Genomic DNA, 21,470 nt, shown 5'->3' on the forward strand with positions numbered 1-21,470 from the left:
TACTCTCATAAATCAGTAAAGAAATCCAGGATGAAGTCACAAAACAAGTGTTGACACACCGTGTTCAGTCCTGTCCACGTGTTATCCCATACAACTTGATGGTATTCGTGTAAACAAATCATTTCACTTCCTCGTTTTCTGTTTAGGTTTACGGTAATTCTTTTAATTTCATTTTGCGGTGTTTACAGTATTGCTGGTGTCATGGTATTATAAATTATACTTCCTCTATTACAGCGAAAGTCACCCCCACCAACGCAATAACGTAACGCTTCACCACGGAACCCACCCACGTGTATCATATACCCGCAACTTTAAATAAATATTTCTAGATGACATATAAACATGTCGATAGTGGTCAGCTCGGGTACGAGTTGACTGTGTTCTCATTAGGAGCAAAGTGTCGATATTTATCAGCGGTGATGCATGTATGGATGTTTTTAGTCGTGGCCTTGATAAGAACAAATTCAAAGGGTCATTTGCAAATAATGCGTAAACGAAACTAAAGGGTCATTTGCAAATAATGCGTAAACGAAACTAGTCTATAGGCGATATAACGTGCACTTTTTGTTGCCCTACTAAACTGTTGTGTAGCCGATACGTAATTTGCGATTGATTTTAACATCATGATCCTGTAATAACATCGTAAAAGATGCCTTGATGATGTACGATTGCCATTTAATTTAGGTCCCCAGACGACATAAGGCTGCTTTCACAAAAACTTGATGGGGGGGGGGGGGGGGGTCGGGAGATTTTTTTGTAAAACCCTAATTTCAAGTATCCCCCCTGCCATATTCCAAAATTTTTCAAGTACCCCCCCCCTGCCAAAGCCCCAAATATTTCAAGTACCCCCCCCCCCCGAACATTTTTTCAAGTACCCCCCCACCCGAATAAATTGTTTTTGGAATACTCTTCCTGTGCGTTAACATTCCATACCAAGTACAACACTGTACATAATACACTTAATACCAACTTTGTCCATTATATATATAATCAATTTGTATATTGTGTGTATATATATACACAAACACCAGTTAAAACAAAATGTTATGTTAACCAGTGCATTGCCTTTCCAAAAAACAACATATACTTGTAAATGAATTATACTTTGAACAACTCTTGTAAAATGATCAGCAGACCAACTGAGTCTTTGTTTTCTGTTCAATATTGTATTAGTACATTATACTAGTAGTGTTACAGTTGAATGTCATTTTAGTTGTATTTGCAAATATTGTGATGCACATGTTATCTAAAGAGAGTTTTATACTGTATTGTTCCAGTTCAGTTTCCTAAATGTGTACTAAAAGAAATCAAATTGGTCTAAATAACACTGAAAAAACTCTTCATAAAATGCATTGCCATGTATCCCGTTCTTGTTTGATGTAAATAAGTTCAATATAATGTCAAAAGAAAATAAATGTATGACTCAAAAATGCCAGCTACATTTCATCTAACAGAATAGGAATCAAGTGATATATATTAGTGGTAATGATAATTAAGATGGCCCTATTATCATAGTAATTGTATATCTTAATGAACCTGGTAATACATTTACCTTGTAAGAGCCTGATTATTGGACTGGTTTTGACGTTAGATTAATACAAAGGTGAATGCAGGATTTTAAACAAAGTCTCAGAATGTGTTTATTTAAATTTTTGATTTCCAAGTGGTAGCTCTCCTTCAAGATCTTGTGTATATAAACATGGCATTGTCATCATCATCATCATCAGACCCAATTTTTCCTTCAGCTTCATCAGAGTTGGAACTAGCTGTATCATCATTCTCACTGTCACTGTCATCAGATGACAAATCACTCTCACTTTCTTTAGATTGATAATAGTGGCATCTTACAGCCTCAACTTTGTCTATTTTGTGCATTCCTGCCACAGCTGGAATTTCATAGTTGGAAAGGTACTTATCAAGTTCTTTCACTTTCAATTTGGAAATGTCACCCGTTCTGACAAGCGCATCCCAGTCATATGCATCAAATTCATATATGTTTTACAGAGATATGTTTTAAGCATTCCAAAATTTTCCACAGTTTGTGCAAACACTACTTTATGAAAATATTTATTGAGACTATATTGAAGTATTTGCTCATATTGTTTCAGTTCACTGCCTAATTCCTGCCATATATCTTTAGGGTAACTTTATATTGAGAGTTATGTCAAAGTTTATTTATTTATCTTTATATTTACAAGTAATAGTATATTCATGCAAAGTTGAAAAGTATGTGCAAAACACTTATTTTACTTTTTCTCTGTTAACTCAGCTTGTGAGATATTGTCTTCTGTTTCACATGTAGCAGACGTTGCCAATATGCTAATTTTAGGAAATATTTAGAATGTGTTATTAAAAGTTTATGTTGAAAATTATAGTCATATCTATAGGATGAAAAAATACCTTGCACAGAAGTTTTTGATACTTGTCAAGTACGTTTTAGTGCAGGTGCATCTTTTACATTTTGATGGCAGGCTGAGATGAACCTTTTCCAACTCTTTTTTTTAACTTCCAAGAGCTGCAAATGTAAAATGTTGTCTGTCATATTTGTCTGTCATTTAATACTAGTAAGAATTTACATGAAAAAGTTACATATCATTGTGATAACCACGAACCAAAACACAGTCATGTCACAAAGAATATTTTCAGTACAGTGTAAAGGTAATTTCACACAAAAATGAATCAAATTTCAGTAGATAGTAGTGTACATGAAAGACACTGGTATTTTCAGACAAAAAACTTTACCACTCAATTCGCCCATTTCAATTTATCATCACATAATTTAACAGTTTATTAAAAGAAAATTAAAATTTGACTGTTTTTGTTTTTCATTTTACTAACTTGTGAGCAACTGTTGTTTGTAGCTGTTGTTGTTGTTGTTGTTGTTGTTGTTGTTGTTGCTGTTGTTGTTGTTGTTTGAAAAGGAAGACCAACATTTTAAAAGCTTATTTTCCAATGTTTGAAAAGTCATGATGTCAATTTATTTTCAGGTACATATACCCCTACAACCCATAACATTTTTTCAGGTACCCCCCCCCCCCCGCACACACACTATCCATATATTTTCAAGCCCCCCCCCCCTAAAATCTCCCCCCCCCAACAAGTTTTTGTGAAAGCAGCCTAAGGGATCTAAATTAAGTAAATTAGTATAGCAACATTACTAATTCTAAAAATCGAAGTTCACTGAACAGGCAGGACTACTGAGAGAGAGAGAGAGAGAGAGAGAGAGAGAGAGAGAGAGAGAGAGAGAGAGAGAGAGAGAGAGAGAGAGAGAGAGAGAGAGAGAGAGAGAGAGAGAGGGAGAGAGAGAGAGAGAGAAAGAGAGAAAGAGACAGACAGACAGACAGACATGATGGTACCGAGAGATATAGAAGCAGAGACACGTAGATACGCACAGGCAAATAACGACAGAAGAGGACATACATACGTACATACATAAATAAATAAATACATACATACATACATACATACATACATACATACATACATACATACATACATACATACAGAAAGGTAAATGAAAAGAGACAGACGGGAGGATGGGAGACGTAGAGAATGAGTGTGAGTCAAACAGAAGGCAGGATGACTAAGATAGAGAGACAAAAATAATATTGATAAATTATAATAACTTAATTTGTATATAATGGTAACGGCAATGGCAAGGAATTTGGTTTGCATCGAATTATTACGTATACAACCATTATAAATCTTTATGATATAAATACATTGATACTATTATAATAAATACCATAAACCCAGCCATGCGTAATAATGACGAGCATTATTAATGTATTCATTTTTATTATTGCAGAAAAATAAATTTTGGTTTTCCATTGGTAAAATGACATTTAAGCAAATGCCGGCTTATAGTCCAGTCAAAATAAGGTTTGACCCAAACATAATTGCAACAGAAATAATTTTTAGTGCATCTTGTTCAGAATTTTGTGCTGAACAACATATCAAAAGTCTAGAAAAATCTAAGTGGTGGAACATGGTGAAAATAAGGTTTTTATTAATTAGCATAATTAGCGAGAATATTATATTCTTAAAATGCTGTTTTCGCAATAAAACCTGGCAAGTAACATGTCTATGGATAGGTCTAAGGGTGAAAAAGCATACTAGGACCATCATATGATGATTCAACATCTCATCAGCATAATTAATATGTAAATTATGAAAAATTGTAATCAGCATATTCAAATTTGATAACATTTTAACACAAATGTATGCAGGTTATATATCATTTGATTTGCAGTGCAGTGGGAAATAAATTTAGCGTGCTTGTCATCATCAAACACTTTTAATGTAAAATGTATCAAAGATTAGTCATGTACGTCAGTGTACTAGTTCGATTTGTACGGTCAAATTTTTCTTCTTTCAACCGAGAATTTGTTTGATGTATTAGGCGGCTATAAATACATTTCAACTGTTGTCTATACATATGTTCAGCCTCGATGCGATACGCAATCATGTACAGGCAGGCGTTTCAAGCCGTTACTTGTGCCGTGCATTGCACAGATGACATGAACCCCGAGTCGTTTGGACTTATTCCGTACACGTCAGAGACAGATTTCCTCTAGCGTAGGCCGTGTATAGTTCAAAGTTACTATGCACTACGCCTGTTACAAAATGTAATTAACATTTCTTGCGAATTTATACTAACAAATGAATTTACACTCGGCATCATTTCTCGTTTTCAACCAAATTGCATTTTATTTCAGCTTACGTGACCAAGTGAAGGGGAAATTTAATTTTCCGTTGCCCTTTAGTGACTCCGTAGAAGCTTGTTTCCAGGAGATGCTAGAGTCATTTGTCAACGTCGGTTTTAATTTCACTTCATCGACGGTAGAGATTTTTTGAAAACGAGACCGATTAATGTGATGTTGTTCAATGTAATGTGATCTCCTTTTCCCCCCACCAATTCATCAGTTTGACTTTCTAAAATGCTGTTGCTAAGTGACCTTCTGATCCGTTGCTTTAAATGGAATTAGGCTTCGAAATGCATTACCTTTCGAAGATGTAGAAATGGGCGGGAAAATCATGGCAGACTATGAGAAGTGACAGGAGAAATCATGGAGACAGGATCTCGGAATATATATATATACACAGTGTCACATATACATATTGGATACTATAGCAGTTGCCTAAAGCCGTATCCGACTTCATCGAACGTTGCAATGACATATGATACAAACAACTATCTACATCACGCGCACGTCGACAAATGCAATTTAGCCATAAATTAGGTCTCGGTGGAATTTGTGATATAAGTTCTATCGCAACAAGCATTAACAACACTACTATGAAATCACTGAGAGGGAAAATTTGATCTCCCAAACGTCTGTCTGAATCGATGTTCTTAAATGCAAGCATTCGTGGATCAAGTTATTTTTTTATAAACGTCAGTAGTGACGTTGATGGCAATTTACATGTCCTTGTGTTACCTTTCTACATACGTCATGCATACATTTTCATATACAAGCGTGGTTTTCTTCTCGCTTTTTTTTCTCTCGCAACAAGCGGACCATTCTCGTATTTCCCGTTAAACAAACAATGCCAGATAAATGAATTATTGTTCTTTCCTTTCCACTCTCATGAACAGACATTTGTATAATGTACTCATGCGCACATAATTCTATGCCCAAATGACAGGGTTCAATAGATACGAACGTTGTTTAATTGTAATTCAGTGTAATGCATATTTTAATACCTTCATAAGTCGGTTCATAAACTATTTATGGCTTATTTTTTGTCTGTTTTTTTTTCTCTGTGAAAAACAGGTCAGTGTGATGGCGTCCCACTAGAACTGTTTGTAGACGGCGAAGACGGAATTATTGCCTCGGAATTTTACCCGCGAAGCTACGATCGGGGGCTGGATTGTGCCTGGATCATCACAGCGCCATCTTTAGACGACAAAATTACACTAACAGTGATAAATACAGCCTTGGCGCCACGAGGAGAGGATGGTTACTGTCAAGATTACTTGAGAGTGTATGATGGTTAGTAGCCTCTAAGTTCAATAGGCCAGTCTAATCATTATTTTTTAGACTGTAAATTTTGAAGTGTTATTTTTCCCGCCGTTTTCTTTGACACAAACCCCATCATCAGTTCACTGAGAATGAACACTGTGAATATATATGCAGTTATAATGGTTGCAAATTAAGGCCACCACAAAGACTGAAAATACATGTAATAGAGCAAATATGAATATTATATATATATATATATATATATATATATATATATATATATATATATATATATATATATATATATATATATATATATATATATATATAACTCGGTGAGTATCAATCTGCTAAGACAGTGCTCTATACCGCAGTGGCAGAGCGTAATAGTTATATTATATAAATATATATATATATCTGTCTGATGATCGCAATATGCGTGAAACTCCGAGTTACACCCAAGAAAGAGTTCCAGTACTACCAAAACTATATATATATATATATATATATATATATATATATATATATATATATATATATATATATATATATATATATATATATATATATATAACCCAATGGTTTATCCGGCAGCCATGTTGCCAGTTTCTTTTTTCTCTCACTTCACATATATAGGCGAAATAACAACAAAAAGGGGTGTTTTGTAGACAGAACGAAATGACGTCATGACTTCAATATCACCTCTGAACGTTACAGTTCTACACTGAGTTGGCCATACCACGACATATACTTCATAACCGTGACCGTGGAATGGACTATATATAACATTGTCTATAATTACCATCTGTAGGAATTAATATTCAAGGAAGAAGTGACGAAACCGTCAAATGAACAGTTTTCATTATTACTAGTGTGATGCCTACATTTCCATGCACATGAACACAGCGTGATGTGACAGTTCTGCTAGTGATACCCAATGTACAGAAAAAATATAACTATACATGTTATGCATATTTAATTGAGGGGACAATGGTTACGTTTTTTATTTGACAGGAGACAGTTCAATATGGGATCTGATTGTTGAGTGGTGTGGTACTTTTAACCCTGAAAAAATAACAAGTACCTCAACATCGTTATATATAGAATTTCACACTTACCCTGCGAATGATTCACTGATTGCTGGTAACGATGACTATCGCTTTCAAATGATGTACACAAATTTCAGTAAGTATAGCTGATAGTATGATCGATGGGCGGATGGATGGATGGATGGATGGATGGATGGATGGATGGATGGATGGATGGATGGATGAAAGGATGGATGGATGGATGAGTGAGTGAGCGGATGGATGGATGGATGGATTATGGGTGGATGGATTGATGGATGGGTGGATGGATTGGTGATTGGACGGACGAATGGATGGGTGGGTGGGTGGGTGGACGAATTGTTAGATGGACGTTTGGATGGATGAATGGATGGATGGATGGATGGATGGATGGATTGGTGGTTTGTTGGACGGACGGGTGGAGGGGTGGGTGGACGAATTGTTAGATGGATGTTTGGATGGATGGATGGATGGATGGATGGATAGATGGGTGGGTGGTGACGACGATGATGACAATGGTGGTCATTGTTATGATGGTGATGGTGATGATAATGATGATGATGATGATGATGATGATGATGATGATGATGATGATGATGGTGGTGGTGGTGGTGGTGGTGATGGTGGTGGTGGTCGTAGTGGTGGTGATTATAATGTTAATGATGTGGGTGGTGGTAGTAGTGGTGGTGTGGGATGGTGGGGTGTTGGTGATGGTGGTGGTGTTGTTGGTACGGTGCTCGTGGTTGGTGATGACGGTTGATTAACAATGAACAATGTTAATCGTCAGTTTTGCTGATCTTGTATAATCTCGTTGTAGCCACTGGATTGTATTGTCCCGATTTTTGGTATAATATGGGAGAATACTGCTATCAGTTAAGGATCGGACCGAAAACATGGAGAGATGCACAACTGATGTGTACATACGATGCAGCTAATTTGGTCAGCATCGTAGATTTCATTGAAGAGGATTTCGTAACAGGTACGTATACATACCTCGGTATACATGCATGTAGCGTAGGACAGGTATGTATACATATCTCGGTATACATGCATGTAGCGGAGGACAGGTACGTATACATATCTCGCATGTAGCCTAGGACAGGTACGTATACATATCTCGGTATGCATGCATGTAGCGTAGGACAGGTACGTATACATATCTCGGTATGCATGCATGTAGCGTAGGACAGGTACGTATTATACATATCTCGGTATACATGCATGTAGCCTAGGACAGGTACGTATACATATCTCGGTATACATGCATGTAGCGTAGGGCCTTTACACTTGTTGATTTCAACAATGTCCTCCCATACATACGTAGACAGATGCCATGTCGTTCTGTATCCAAAACTAAGATTAAATTTACGATTTCATAGATATTGACAGGTCATATGATTACATCACTAACAATTTGTTTACCTTTAGTGATTCTTGAGGTCTAGTCATTAATATTTACATCACGTGAGGACGTGCTATCCCGTACTATACACTTAGTCTAGCTACTCGCATTTTTTTATCGATAGAAACATTCGGGGACTTTGTTGACGACGACGCGTGTGTTTGGATTGGCATGGAGAGTTTTTCATCAATACATAGACTGGATACATGGATTGATGATACTAATATGTCTCTAGAATGGACTGGGTAAGTTTAACATCCATCGTCTTCTGAAATAAAGAATACACAGTGTAGTTATTTAACTTATTAGTGTTGTTGACATATCTTAAAGTTGCACTGGCTGTAACTAGGGTATTTTGTTTTCGGATAGACCACAACATAGTCACTGAAAATTGTTAAAATAAGAATCATTATACATTGTACATGATAATTTAGATGAATAGTTTATCCGTAAGTACTATTATAATAACATGTGGGTAAAACACAATATATACGTAGGTGCACACATAGTACGGTGCGGCAGTATAACCAATATTGATTTTTGATCCCCACCCAAAAATCGGTAATTGCAATCGTGATTAATTCAAGGAGCGTCGATTTTTGGGTGCGGATCCAAAATCAATATTGGTTGCACTGCACCATGATACTATGTGAGCAGCTACACACATCTGTTTACTCATTTGTTATTCAATAGTTTACTGCGTGCGTAGGGTGTACGATATGTAAGGCGGAAAACAGTTTCAAATAACCATTCCAGTTGCAACCTAGTGTAACTCTTTACTGAGTTTCCATATGGATAAGAAAAGAGTACAATATATTTACGATTATAAATTATTAAAACGTTGAAATAACATGAAAAATCATGTAAAACAAACATATCACGATCAGAGAAAAAACATATTAAGGTTACAGGTTGTGTCCTTTTGATTCGCCGAAGTAATAAGATCTATATCATTAAACATGAAAAGGGCACTGTAGTGTGCCTCGGGTTGATGTGATTAGTTTTAGTAAAATGATTTTTCGTATTTCAGTTTTTCGAAATGTTTCAGTTCCTCAAATTGACAGATTCAAAACATTTAATGTGATGTTTTTTTAAAATCTACCATAATCCAAATCACTGATAACGTTTGTCAGATTGTGTTCCTTGAATGAACTTTAACCCCGTTACGTCATCGTTGGATAAATATGAATCAATTATCAATTTTACATTTTTTCATTATTATTTTTACCGAATATGTTTTTTTCTTCAAATTTAATGGAAATTCATCTCTCTGTGTTGGTAAACCAGAGTATCGAGGAATTAAAACTTTTTTTAAATCCCCAAATACACCTGAAAAAGGACACGTGCTGAACAAAGACTTAAATGTGCAATCGAAAATTTCAGGTCACAATTTTCAAGTTTGTGTTAATTCGATACTTATATGTTATTCTTCCCCATTCCTGGTAGGTATACGTATGACATGTACGTAGGTCACTCACTCTATGCATGTACTGCTAAGTGTTCCACCACAGATGAGTGGTATCGCTATCCGTGTGACGGCAAACTACCGTACATATGCAAGAAAGATATATGTAAGTCTTTTCATGTTTCGTGTGTGTTTTTTTGCAACCTGACTAGATTAAGACGGCAGTTCGTTTCTTATTTTTTTTATAATTTATAATTCCTGTTCGAGATAAGAAGCTGGTGTAGTAAGAGCGCCACCAGTGGTCAAAGTTTGAATACTTTCTAGAAGCTTATATTATACAGTATTGTAGCCAACTGGTATTTTAATGTCTCATAATTCTAGTGACCGTAATATCATAAAGACTATGTGACCTTAACTTATATATATATATATATTTTTTCGTTGCATATTGGCCGGGGCATTGAATGCAATATTGCAATTTGAAATTTTATAAAGTAACATTGTCATCATTTTAGAAATGTAAAATCGCGGGGGGGGGGAGGTTTTCAAGATAAAATACTATAACATTAAAGCATGCTTTCCTGTCCTCCCCTCCACTGTCTATGATTAAAGGACACCACACATATGAAATATTCAGTTTTAAGAAAGTTTGACGCGTTATTAGGGAAGCACTTTTATAATCAACTTAACGAGAATTTCTGATTATTCTTGCTACTGTGCTTAGTGATTTTCTGATCCTCTTTTTTAATGCAATACCCCTTGAAATAATTATCTTGCAGTCTTACTTGTTTTTTGTTTTGTTAACCTAGCCTCATATTTCTTTATAGATGGGACCACAGTAAGATACCCCATACCACCTGTTGCAGACTTTACGCATGGCTTAGAAGTTGTTGCTATGGTAGCGGTAGCTATTTTGATGACCATCTTCGTCGGTTTGTTCATAGCCTTCTTTGCTCTCAGAATCAAAGCATGTCGACAAATAAGTAAGGCGAGAAAAATGTCCACTATCCAAAACTACACTGCAGTGAACGACAATTCTGGAAATGGCGACGACAACGATGACGATGAAGAATCACGAACTCTACGAATACCTCTATGCTCGGAACCACTTCGGGCCGAGCACCTAAAGGAAATTAATCGTAACACTTCTAGGTGTGACTCAAGAGTGCCAGATTCTGCATACGAGGAAAAAGGCGCGAAACCAAAACGATGGTTGTCGGCAGAATTTCCCAAACAACCAAATGAGCATAAACGACAACGACACACGGTGACGTCAGTCTGGTCTCCGGGGGATTATGAAATGAATAATTTGCAATTCAGTTTGAATACCAAAAGGTTATCACCGACAATTATCGAACCGTCATCTTCCTATGATTACAGCATACTTGTTCCCGAGTCACCAAACTTGAAAAGCCCAAGATCTGGCGTGGAGAGACAGAGACAGAACAATAATATTTCAGAACCTGGAAAGAAAATCCGAATTTTTCAAGTTTAAGTACTAATATCAAAGGGCGTACTTTAGGACACGTTAATGAAGGGTACCTTTCAAACAACGTCTACATTATACCAAAGTTTGACAAAAAATAAGGCTGGGATCAGAATTTATGGGGGAGACGGGGGAGAAAATATTTTGGGTCAAATTATTTTTCGCAGACCGCATTTCGCATTCTCAAAATTCCATGGTCCCCGATATGAGCCCAGGAATTTTCGTAACCCCCCCCCCCCGGCTACATGTAATTATACAGTAACCCCCACCTCTCCACTTCAGAGATGTACAGTGCGCGTATACGGTACACTACATTAAACTAACAGTGGAAATCAACTTCAGCGTCCATACATACCAATGAGATTTCTTTACAAATAGATATGGCCGAGCTTTGCAAAATAGGTCTCACATTGGGCTGTAACCTGCACTTGGAAATACTTAGCCTGCAGTGTTTTCTCTTTCAATCTTAAGCTTGATTTTGGGCGGAAACAGCATCCCGAATGATATAGCTAGTGGTGAGGGTGTGACAGGGATGTCCACCTCCCACGGTAAGCATTTAAAAAAGGCCATTTAGTGGCATAAAATTTCAAACCATATACACATAGCTATAGAGTACTTGAAAATTGTCTTGTATACCCCAAGTTTGATCTCAATACACTGTATGGATATATATATTACCAATACACTTTAACTTATACAGAGATATTTTGGCAGACACACCCATTCGGTTTTAGAAGTTATTTCGACGAAGCCGCAAGGATTTTTTTTATTTATTCGGTAAACGACCGCTCCTATATATTTTATTTTGATTCAAATCACGAGAAAAATATTTCGGTCCCCCCCTCCCTTACAGGCCATCATAATTTCCATCCCCCCCCCCCTTGAACCCTCAATTTGTTCATCCCCCCTCCACAGTTTCTCCCCAAGCCCCCTTCCCCTGCCGTAATTTCTGACCCCAGCCTAACAACAGGAAACCTTCATACGTTAGGCGCAGAGCTTTGCAGAGTACGCAAATTTTGGATGTATTCGCCGTGAGCGTGACTTATTCGATACGTACAGTACAGTAGTTACGGTTGTCTAAAAGTACATGTGACTTATATTCGGTACTTGTCGTAGTGATGAGATATATGTGTCATATTGACATTGACCAAAATAAGATAATGAAAAATGATGATGTACAATCCATCATCATATCTACTATTTACATATTATGAAAAGATATGTCACAGACATAAACGCCACCCAAAGAAATAGAAATGAACTGCCAGCTAAAGTTGTGATCGACTGACAAGGTTCATGGAGTACAAATGTGTTTGTTAGATTATTAAATTTAATTGTCATGCTATGTTTATACATACACTGTTCCTCTTGATGACTTTATCAACTACTATAGAGCACTAATTCCGAAGAATCACGTGATCTATACATTGCATCATGTACATGAAGTTCATGTATGTATGTATGTATGTATGTATGTATGTATGTATGTATGTATGTATGTATGGATGCATGCATGCATGCATGCATGCATGCATGCATGCATGCATGTATGTATGTATGTATGTATGTATGTATGTATGTATGTATGTATGTATGTATGTATGTATGTATGTGTGTGTGTGTGTATGTTTGTTTGTTTGTGTATGTATCTATGCATGGATGGATGGATGGATGGACGTACGTACGTATATGTAATTATGTGAGTGAGTGAGTGAGTGAGTAAGTGAGTGTACGTATGCATTCATGCATGCATATGGCCTGTCTGTCTGTCTGTCAGTCTGTCTGTCTGCGTGCATGCGTGCGCGCGTTGAAGGATGGATGAATGTATGTGTGTGTGTGTGTGTGTGTGTGTGTGCGCGCGCGCGCGCGTGTGTGTGTGTGTGTACATATGGATTCTACTATGGAATTAGCACGTACCTTTTTGAATTGTAAACACCAAGCCAACACAACGTTCATGGAGTAGATGCATTTGTATCATGATTGCAGGAACCATTCAATTTTATCATAGCTCAATAATATCTTGAAAAAATGATTCAGAGACTGATATTGAAGTTTGACCATGTTGTAATATCGTGATGTTAAATTTTTATTTTTTTAAAAAGTCACTTTGTTGTAATAATGCCAATTTTTAATCATCATACGTCTAGGCAAAAAAGCCAACTTCGAATTAGTACTGGTAACGATTTATCGTGGACTATTCATTGTGTCATGTATTACCAATACAACTGCAGACATGACGGAAGGAACCTGTTACAAACAGTGAAAATAAACAACTGAATCGGATTAATAACACTTAAAATTAGCAAAGGATGTTTGAGAACAGAGACTTGTATAATTATTCATTTAATCATTTGACAAGTCTTAGAACCGTTTTGTGGCCACTTTACATCATAATAGTTCACGTGCACAAACACATTTCCAGTTGTCCTGGCATTACATGTATACATAAAGAGGCAATATAACTCGTCATCAACCACAACCTTTCCTTGTCAGTGATTCAGCCATGATTTTATCCCGGGGTTTTACTCCGGGAAAGCCTTGCTTATCACTTTTCAATGTGATTAGGTAAGAATGTGAAATCCCGTGATCGTTGGGGGCCAAAGGCGCTCCAGAGCTAGCCTATTGTAGGTATATAATGAAAAACAGACTTTTCATTCTTTTACACGTCTCTTCACTGAAAGTGTGGATGGGATATCTTTAGGGGAGGGTGGAGTCCATCGTTCGGCGAGCCCCTGAAGATTAATTATTAACATAGTGACATGAAAGTGGATTTTCCAATTGAGAGTCGAAATTCGCAAGGCAAAACTTCTCGGTATTCTTATGAGTAATAATCGAGTTTTCTTCGTCCGAACACTTTCTGATAAATTAAGCCGGAAATGGCATATTCCAAACAAGTGTAGGGGTTTTTTGGTGGTTATCGGTTGTTACACGGTAAATCGCTCGCACGAATACACAAACTTTTCGTTCCGTGTACAACATCCCGACGATTCGTTAACACAGTACTAGTGTTTATGATTAAAAAACAACAAACAAACAAACAAACAAACAAACAGACAGACAGACAGACAGACAGATAGACAGACAGACAGACAGACAGACAGACAGACAGACAAACTCCGCCTACACCTGGGGTTGGATACAACGAAATCTCAACTGCAGAGCCAGAGATGTGTTTTCTCAGGCCTCTCATGCGTGAATGTCTACGACAGAAAGCCATACATAATCGATACAGGTTTTACGTAACACGTTCAAGCATTGTAATAAACCATTATTGGTCTGAATACCGCTATTTCTGACATTGTATAGTCTGTATTCATTACATTATACTGTGACGTGATAGCGTGCACAGTATACACAAAGGACAGACAAGGTTTAACATTCACTGACAAACCGTCAACACTATCTCCCGGGCACTAAAGCTTTGGTAGAAATTGTGTAATATGGAGTTCTGACCGAATGATCTATCTGGCGAGATATAACCGTCAGAGTGTTGCTGCAGTTATACCTGAAGAACGGGTGTAAAGTTCACGAATTGTACAAGTTTAATAGCTGTGTGGCCATTATGTAGATTTCGGTCGTCAAATTAGAATTCGGCCACACTCCGATTTAACAGTCGTCAAGATTATAAGCTGAAAATAATTGACTGTGTTCTTACTGACCGAGAGATATGGATGTGGTGAAATGGGGCTAACTAGCTTAGGTTTGCTATTAACAGGTAAGTGAAGACTATAATTAATACTTACACTGGTACCACAACTATCCCAGAGATGTTTGAATCAATACAAAGGGATCCGAGTTGTACATGTATTAAGAGTTTGTGTATACAGTACATAACCATCCATGTGCAAAGAACATGTCTTCCGAAAAGCATACATAGCACAGGGTGCTGTACGTAACGTGGTATACAAAGTTGCCGAATGTTACAATGTCTATGTCTTGTAAGACCTTGTCACAGTGCCTAGGTATAAAGTATGTCACCATCGTATCACTTGTTACGTGTTTACGTTGTTTGTTGTTGTTTGTGTCACGGTCGAATTATAATAGACAGCAGGTTAGTTACGACTGTCCATGCATGGAGATAATATTACCTTCGTGGTCGGTTTAATTTGAAATACACGTGTATATACATGTACATTCCACATGGTAATGATTTTATGCACACACACACACACACACACACACACTACTGAGACAACGTCACTTGACAAAATAAACAATCGGTGGGTGCCATGCGTATTTTGGATATCACAGCGCATATGTAATCATATGCATGTTTTGTATCTGTGGGAAAGTGAGCAGCCAATGAAATCGCCTAGTCCATCTGTAATCGTCTCAGCAGATAGAAGCCTGTTTCTGTGTTACTCCGGGGGTTATTTACTCCGGAAAAGCCTTGCTTATCACTTTTCAATGTGATTGGGTAAATGATTCTGTTATGTGGGTTGTGTCAGTCTGGAATGTGTCTATCTCTATGTGGAAAAAAGGTGTTCCATGATGTAAGCACAATACAAACGTACCTAGGCCTGTTTGTGCTGAAATAAAAATACGGAGTGGTAGGAGACACTAAGGTCAAGCCATGACTGTGTTCACAGTCGGGTAAACATGATGATGAATAATTAATTAATTAAAGAAAAAGTATACACGATCAACAATTCACAGTGCTATACCTAATGCGGCCATTACAGTCAATACCAAAATTGTTCATTCTGTAAGCAGTCACAAATAAATATTTTTCTTATTTACAGGCTTCCTGTGTGTTTGTATTTCACTTACTAAAGGTAATGTACTTGATTCTTTATACTTTTACTCTCACACTTTTACTATACGTAATGTAGTATTTATATTAACCGCCCAAACATCTTACAAAATGTAATGCCATCGATGGGATTTGTTAGCTAGTTAACCGTATTTGAATCGTTTTGTAATGTAGGCCAATTGACTTAAAACAAAACGTCGTCTCCGAAAGTCTTATAAATACTACTTGTTATCATCTGGAGTGACAAAAAAGCTTAATACAAACTTTTGCTACATACCTCCTTTGTGTATGTGAGCTACCGTGATTATTATCTTATCGGACCCGATTCGTCACCAAATATCGTACATATACACTCAGATAGACCACTTTAGCAACAGGAAATTTTCTCCTGGCCAGTATATGTTGATTAGCATAACAGTTTCAAAAAGTTCATACCAGGGTTGTCGGTGGCCGAGCGGTTAAACCACTTGCCTCTTACCACTACGGTCGGGATTCGAACCCATGATTCAGGGTTTGATTAAATTTACCACTCTGTAAGTAAGAAGAATGTCGTTCAGTGCACGTTTGACTATATCATACAACGCAGGTTTTCTCCGGGTATTCCGGTTTCGACCTGCACTAACACCTGCACCTTTTCTAGTTATTGGGCAATGCATGTTGGATGCGGTTTATAGATGAATAAATATATAATTTACTAGTGCGCGTATCTGTATCAGTACAGGGTTTACAGAACGTGTTTAACAACCACAAAGCATGCCGGGACAGTATACTGACAGCTTTAATTTCCAGTGGCAAATATTCAACTCAACCAGTCCTTTATACTTTTCCTTTTGATTTTTATTCATTCTCTAGGGCAGTGTGGTGGCGGTATTGTAGAGTTGCAGGCTTCAGATATACCCTCCACTCTGACATCTGATTTCTTGAAAAATGACCAGCCAGACGTCGAATGTCATTGGTTGATCAAATCCCCATCGACCAATCACAGGGTACAACTCGTAGTATTTGACTCATATCGTACAGGAAGTGAGGACTTTGACTATTGTGAAGATATGGTACAAGTTGGTGAAGACGTACTTTCCGAAGAAGGTAGGGTTGTAGTCTCTGTTACCCAGACTCTCGTCGTTGGGGACAGTGTCTGTGAGACCTCCGGATCCCCAAATGAGATGTACTAGATCGGGGTAAACGAATGGCAACTGACACCAATTTTGTTCAAAATTTATTTATTCCTATATGTCGATAAATAGTGAAAGTACCTTGCTTGTATATATCCTAAGCGGGAGATATTCTTGACTGTCATTCGAAGGTCATTTGGAAAAAATAAAATAAATAGTAACTGAAACAAATCTATGAAATGGCAGACAATATTTATTTTATGATTTGGTTTAATATTGATATTAAATATGTGTGCAGTTAATGTCATTGATTAAGCCATGTAACTATTCTTGAATTAACATCATTCGTTTTCTTTCGTTGTTGCTAGGTGATGAGATTACAACACAGCTGATCGCTGAGTGGTGTTCAGGAACGAATCGTGGTCCAGATTCAATAATTAGTACCCATGATTCACTAGTCATCAGTTGGAATAGCAACTCGGGAGACAACGAGCGAGCATTGAACATCACATACAGTGCTTTTGGTATGTTTGCCGCAAGTTTGAATAGAATATATCATAATGTTTTACTTGTTTGAATTAACACAATAGGCCATTACTGAGCATAGACGGTGGTGTTGCTTTATTTGGCCCGTCACTTATTACGAGTGTGAAAGAATAGTAATGATTTTCAACGTGATAAGTTACCAAGGTGATATCTTATAACCCAAAATCATAATCACATTGATTGCAGTAATCAAATCAAGTGTACTAAAGACAGAAATAAGCCTTACTGGACTTTAAACTTCAGTACTTGTTATAAATGATTCACAGAAGTTGGAGAGTCGTGTCCACGTGGCTGGACAGAAAGCGGCGAAGAATGTTTTCTATTGGTGGATGCCATGACGACGTGGAAAGAAGCTCAGGAGAAATGCTTCTATGACGCCTCAAATCTTGTCAGTATTGGTAGTGTGGGTGAGAACAACTATTTAGAAGGCAAGTGTATAGTTCTTTGTTTAGAACAATTGTAGCAGAAACAGCAGGGTTGCTTTGGCGTTTTGCTAAACAATTATAGATATACCGTGCACATTCGGGATGTAAAAGCAGAAGGTAACCATGTTGCTTATCAGTATAGTATACATATAGATCAAACAGTGGAAGCATCAAATCACGTGTATTCATCTCAGCAGAAGCCTGACGTGTTTTCACTGCATTGTAAAAGAATATAATAGCAATGCTTTATCATTGCCCAACGTGATAAAGTATAGGATTCTGCTTTGTGTATGGTGTCTGTGTTATTACAAAAACACTATGTCTATGAGTGAAATGCCAAAGCTACCTTGTATCTGCTGTATATGTTCTTTTCTATTATACATCAAGATTCATCGGTCCATTTCGAAGACGACCAATCAAGTAACCGCTACGTTTACTTTCCTTTTTTACAGGGACATTCGGTGGTGACAGTTTAAATACAAATGAAACATGTATTTGGATTGGCCTAGAAAAGTACTCAACAAATGGGTTCAAATTCAAATGGGTTGACCAATCGCAATTGAACTATAAAAGGTTAGCTGGTAGATGCTAAGAAAGTGAAAGTTTTCCACTCTGTTCTGAAACCGGTTACTCCTAGTTGTTGGTAACATCTGAATTGTATTATTTGAAATTACCTATAAGAAATCACTACGTCACACGTTTGTGCCGTAAATAATAGTGTGAATGTTGTCAATGTTATTTTTTAACCTAACAATGTAAAAGAGCAAATAACAACTGCACAAGTGAAAAAAATTCAACAAGATAAACAAACAGAGGTGATTTCATAATGCTCAAAGAAATTATGTTAAACTTGAGAAGTTCGTTTTTATTCAGCGTCGTAAACCACACCCTCTTTTACGGCACCGTCCACGCAGCACCAGTGTCGCGGAAGAAATAACAGCTCTGGTTTGCGAGCATGTTTTTTTTTTTTACATGTATATAGTAGGAAATGTAACTGTACCCACATCGTTGTACCTTGTATGTGTACACATAACTTCTTTGTGCTTGGTTCTTACAACAAATTGAATATTTTGTTTACGCTACCGTAGGTGGTTCAGGAAGAGATACGAAGATTATGATTGCGTCGTCCTAGATTTGAATGTCGGGTACTGGTTTACGGCACCATGCACAGAGTTTCATCAGTTTGTATGTAAGCAAATGATAGGTACGTAAACAAAAAGAGAAGTACAGTTTCATACCACAATTTGACAGACAAACAGTTGGGGAGATGTGACGCAGACAGACACAAACTAAAACAGTACAGTGACTAATAATGCGACATGTTGATAGTACTTATCAATGGACATTGATGTGATTACACTCACTGTAGGTATAGCGTTTCAAGTAATGACACTTAAAGTTCACTCAAATGGTGGCACATCCAAATTCATATCTCAGTCCTCGATCAATGCACCGCTATCATATTAACATATTAAATTAGCATGTTGCAGCCACATGAGCAAGTGTCTATGAGAGAAAGGCATAGCAGAGAAACACATTGTCAAATAGTTGAACATATAATTGTCTTAACGTGGATATACGTAGTTGAATAATGGGGCTACATTTTTATTTTAACCCTTCTTTTTTCAGATGGATCTACTAAGCGATATTCAGTTCCCATGGCAACACACAGTAAGAATTATATTTTGAAATTTGAAATTTCGAACTTAAAACATTGCACACTTCTCTGACAATGACTTGACTAGTTTGCTGGACATTGACGTCATATATATATATATATATATATATATATATATATATATATATATATATATATATATATATATATATATATATGTATATATATATATATATATATATATATATATATATATTTATATATATATATATATATATATATATATATATATATATATATATATATATTAGATATATATTAATTGCTACATGCATATTAGCACACACATTGGAATGTGTGTGTATGTATGTATGTATGTATGTATGTATGTATGTATGTATGTATGTATGCATGTATGTATGTATGTATGTATGCATGCATGTATGTTAGTGTGTGTGTGTGAGCGTAAATAAACTTGTACATGAGAAAGTTAATTTAGAATTTAATTTAGTATTCATGTTGGTTTCTCATCTTTCCAACAGATACATTTGACTTCACTCCAGCCACAGTAGTGATGGCAATGGCTCTTGTTATACTAGTGTTAACATTATTGAGAATTGCTGTATGGAAATTTTCAAAAATCTTTTGCAAGTGGAGAAAGGTAGATACTTTTCAAGGTGACACGGGAGTTACGGAATCGTCACCACAAAATTCGACAATTGCAAACGATCACCAACATATTGAACGCGAGACTAATTCATATACAAGGAGGACAGTCGGTCTTGAAGAAGTGGAAGTATTGGCTGTTGTTTGATCACTGCTGAAATTGACTTCTGTATTATTTTTTTATGTATGGAGAAGAAAGGACTTCAAAACATTGGGATTAAACAGCAAAGATATCAAACCAAAGTATGGCTATAGTAACATACCACGAATTATAGTTTTATCTATTAGAGAGCCTTACTTGCATGATATTATCAGACAAGCTTACTAATTTAATAACACATAAAGTGAACTAAAATAAGGTTAATAATATTGTACATAACTGTACATATAATGTATACCACTGTATTTAAAAGAAAGCTGACCCTGGGCCATTGTAGATTAGGATATGTACCAATTCAGCTTTATAGGGAACGACGTTTGCAAAGAGTTATATATATTTTTTTGCATATTAACCTGCAGTTACGGTAACCATATGGTTTTAAAGTTCCATTGCAGATAAAATGAAATGGTCTAATGAGTGATGTGAAAGCTATGATGCTAATGCATTCAGGTCATATAATCTTTGGTGACACCATTACATACATGAGAGCACGCTGCAACAATCTTTACTGTAAATTTCTTTAAGAGCTTTTGGTGTAAATGATAAAAAAAAACTTATTTCGCAGCTTTTTAATAATAACATGTCGCATTTCTAAAGCAAATTTTATTTTTGATATCACTATTCTTTTCAATGTAAATATTTCCTTTTTGCGCAAAGGATATATATCTCTAATGTCGCAGTGTAGTTTCACTCCTTAAAGGCACAAGACTGGGAAAAACCTGCATTCAGCTTGGAAACGAAGGATAATATCGACTATACATGTAGTTGCAGTAGTTACATTTAACTTCAAATTAACTTCCAAATACCCCCAACAAGTGACTTCCAATCCATGTTTGGTACCTTCAGTTACCATATATAAATCAA

General features: G+C 36.5%; 1 protein-coding gene across 1 annotated transcript; it reads left to right on the forward strand.

Moving 5' to 3' along the window:
* The first annotated feature begins 3,536 nt into the window (after positions 1 to 3,536).
* On the forward strand, positions 3,537 to 11,448 carry LOC144437924 (uncharacterized). The gene is made up of 7 exons (XM_078126958.1): positions 3,537 to 3,558; positions 5,778 to 5,996; positions 6,981 to 7,151; positions 7,851 to 8,012; positions 8,560 to 8,680; positions 9,882 to 10,006; positions 10,668 to 11,448. The coding sequence occupies exons 1-7, from the start codon at positions 3,537 to 3,539 to the stop codon at positions 11,333 to 11,335; spliced, it is 1,488 nt and encodes a 495-aa protein (XP_077983084.1). The 3' UTR covers positions 11,336 to 11,448.
* The last annotated feature ends 10,022 nt before the right edge of the window (positions 11,449 to 21,470 follow it).

Source organism: Glandiceps talaboti, chromosome 7, assembly GCF_964340395.1.
Source record: "Glandiceps talaboti chromosome 7, keGlaTala1.1, whole genome shotgun sequence".
Lineage (NCBI taxonomy): Eukaryota > Metazoa > Hemichordata > Enteropneusta > Spengelidae > Glandiceps > Glandiceps talaboti.

What these genes read in the sequence shown, in the direction of transcription:
- LOC144437924 (XM_078126958.1), top strand. Translation starts at nt 3,537, where the DNA reads ATGGGAGACGTAGAGAATGAGT. An exon ending in GGGAGACGTAGAGAATGAGT is followed by an intron (nt 3,559 to 5,777) that starts GTGAGTCAAACA and finishes TGTGAAAAACAG; the next exon opens with GTCAGTGTGATGGCGTCCCA. An exon ending in CATATGCAAGAAAGATATAT is followed by an intron (nt 10,007 to 10,667) that starts GTAAGTCTTTTC and finishes ATTTCTTTATAG; the next exon opens with ATGGGACCACAGTAAGATAC.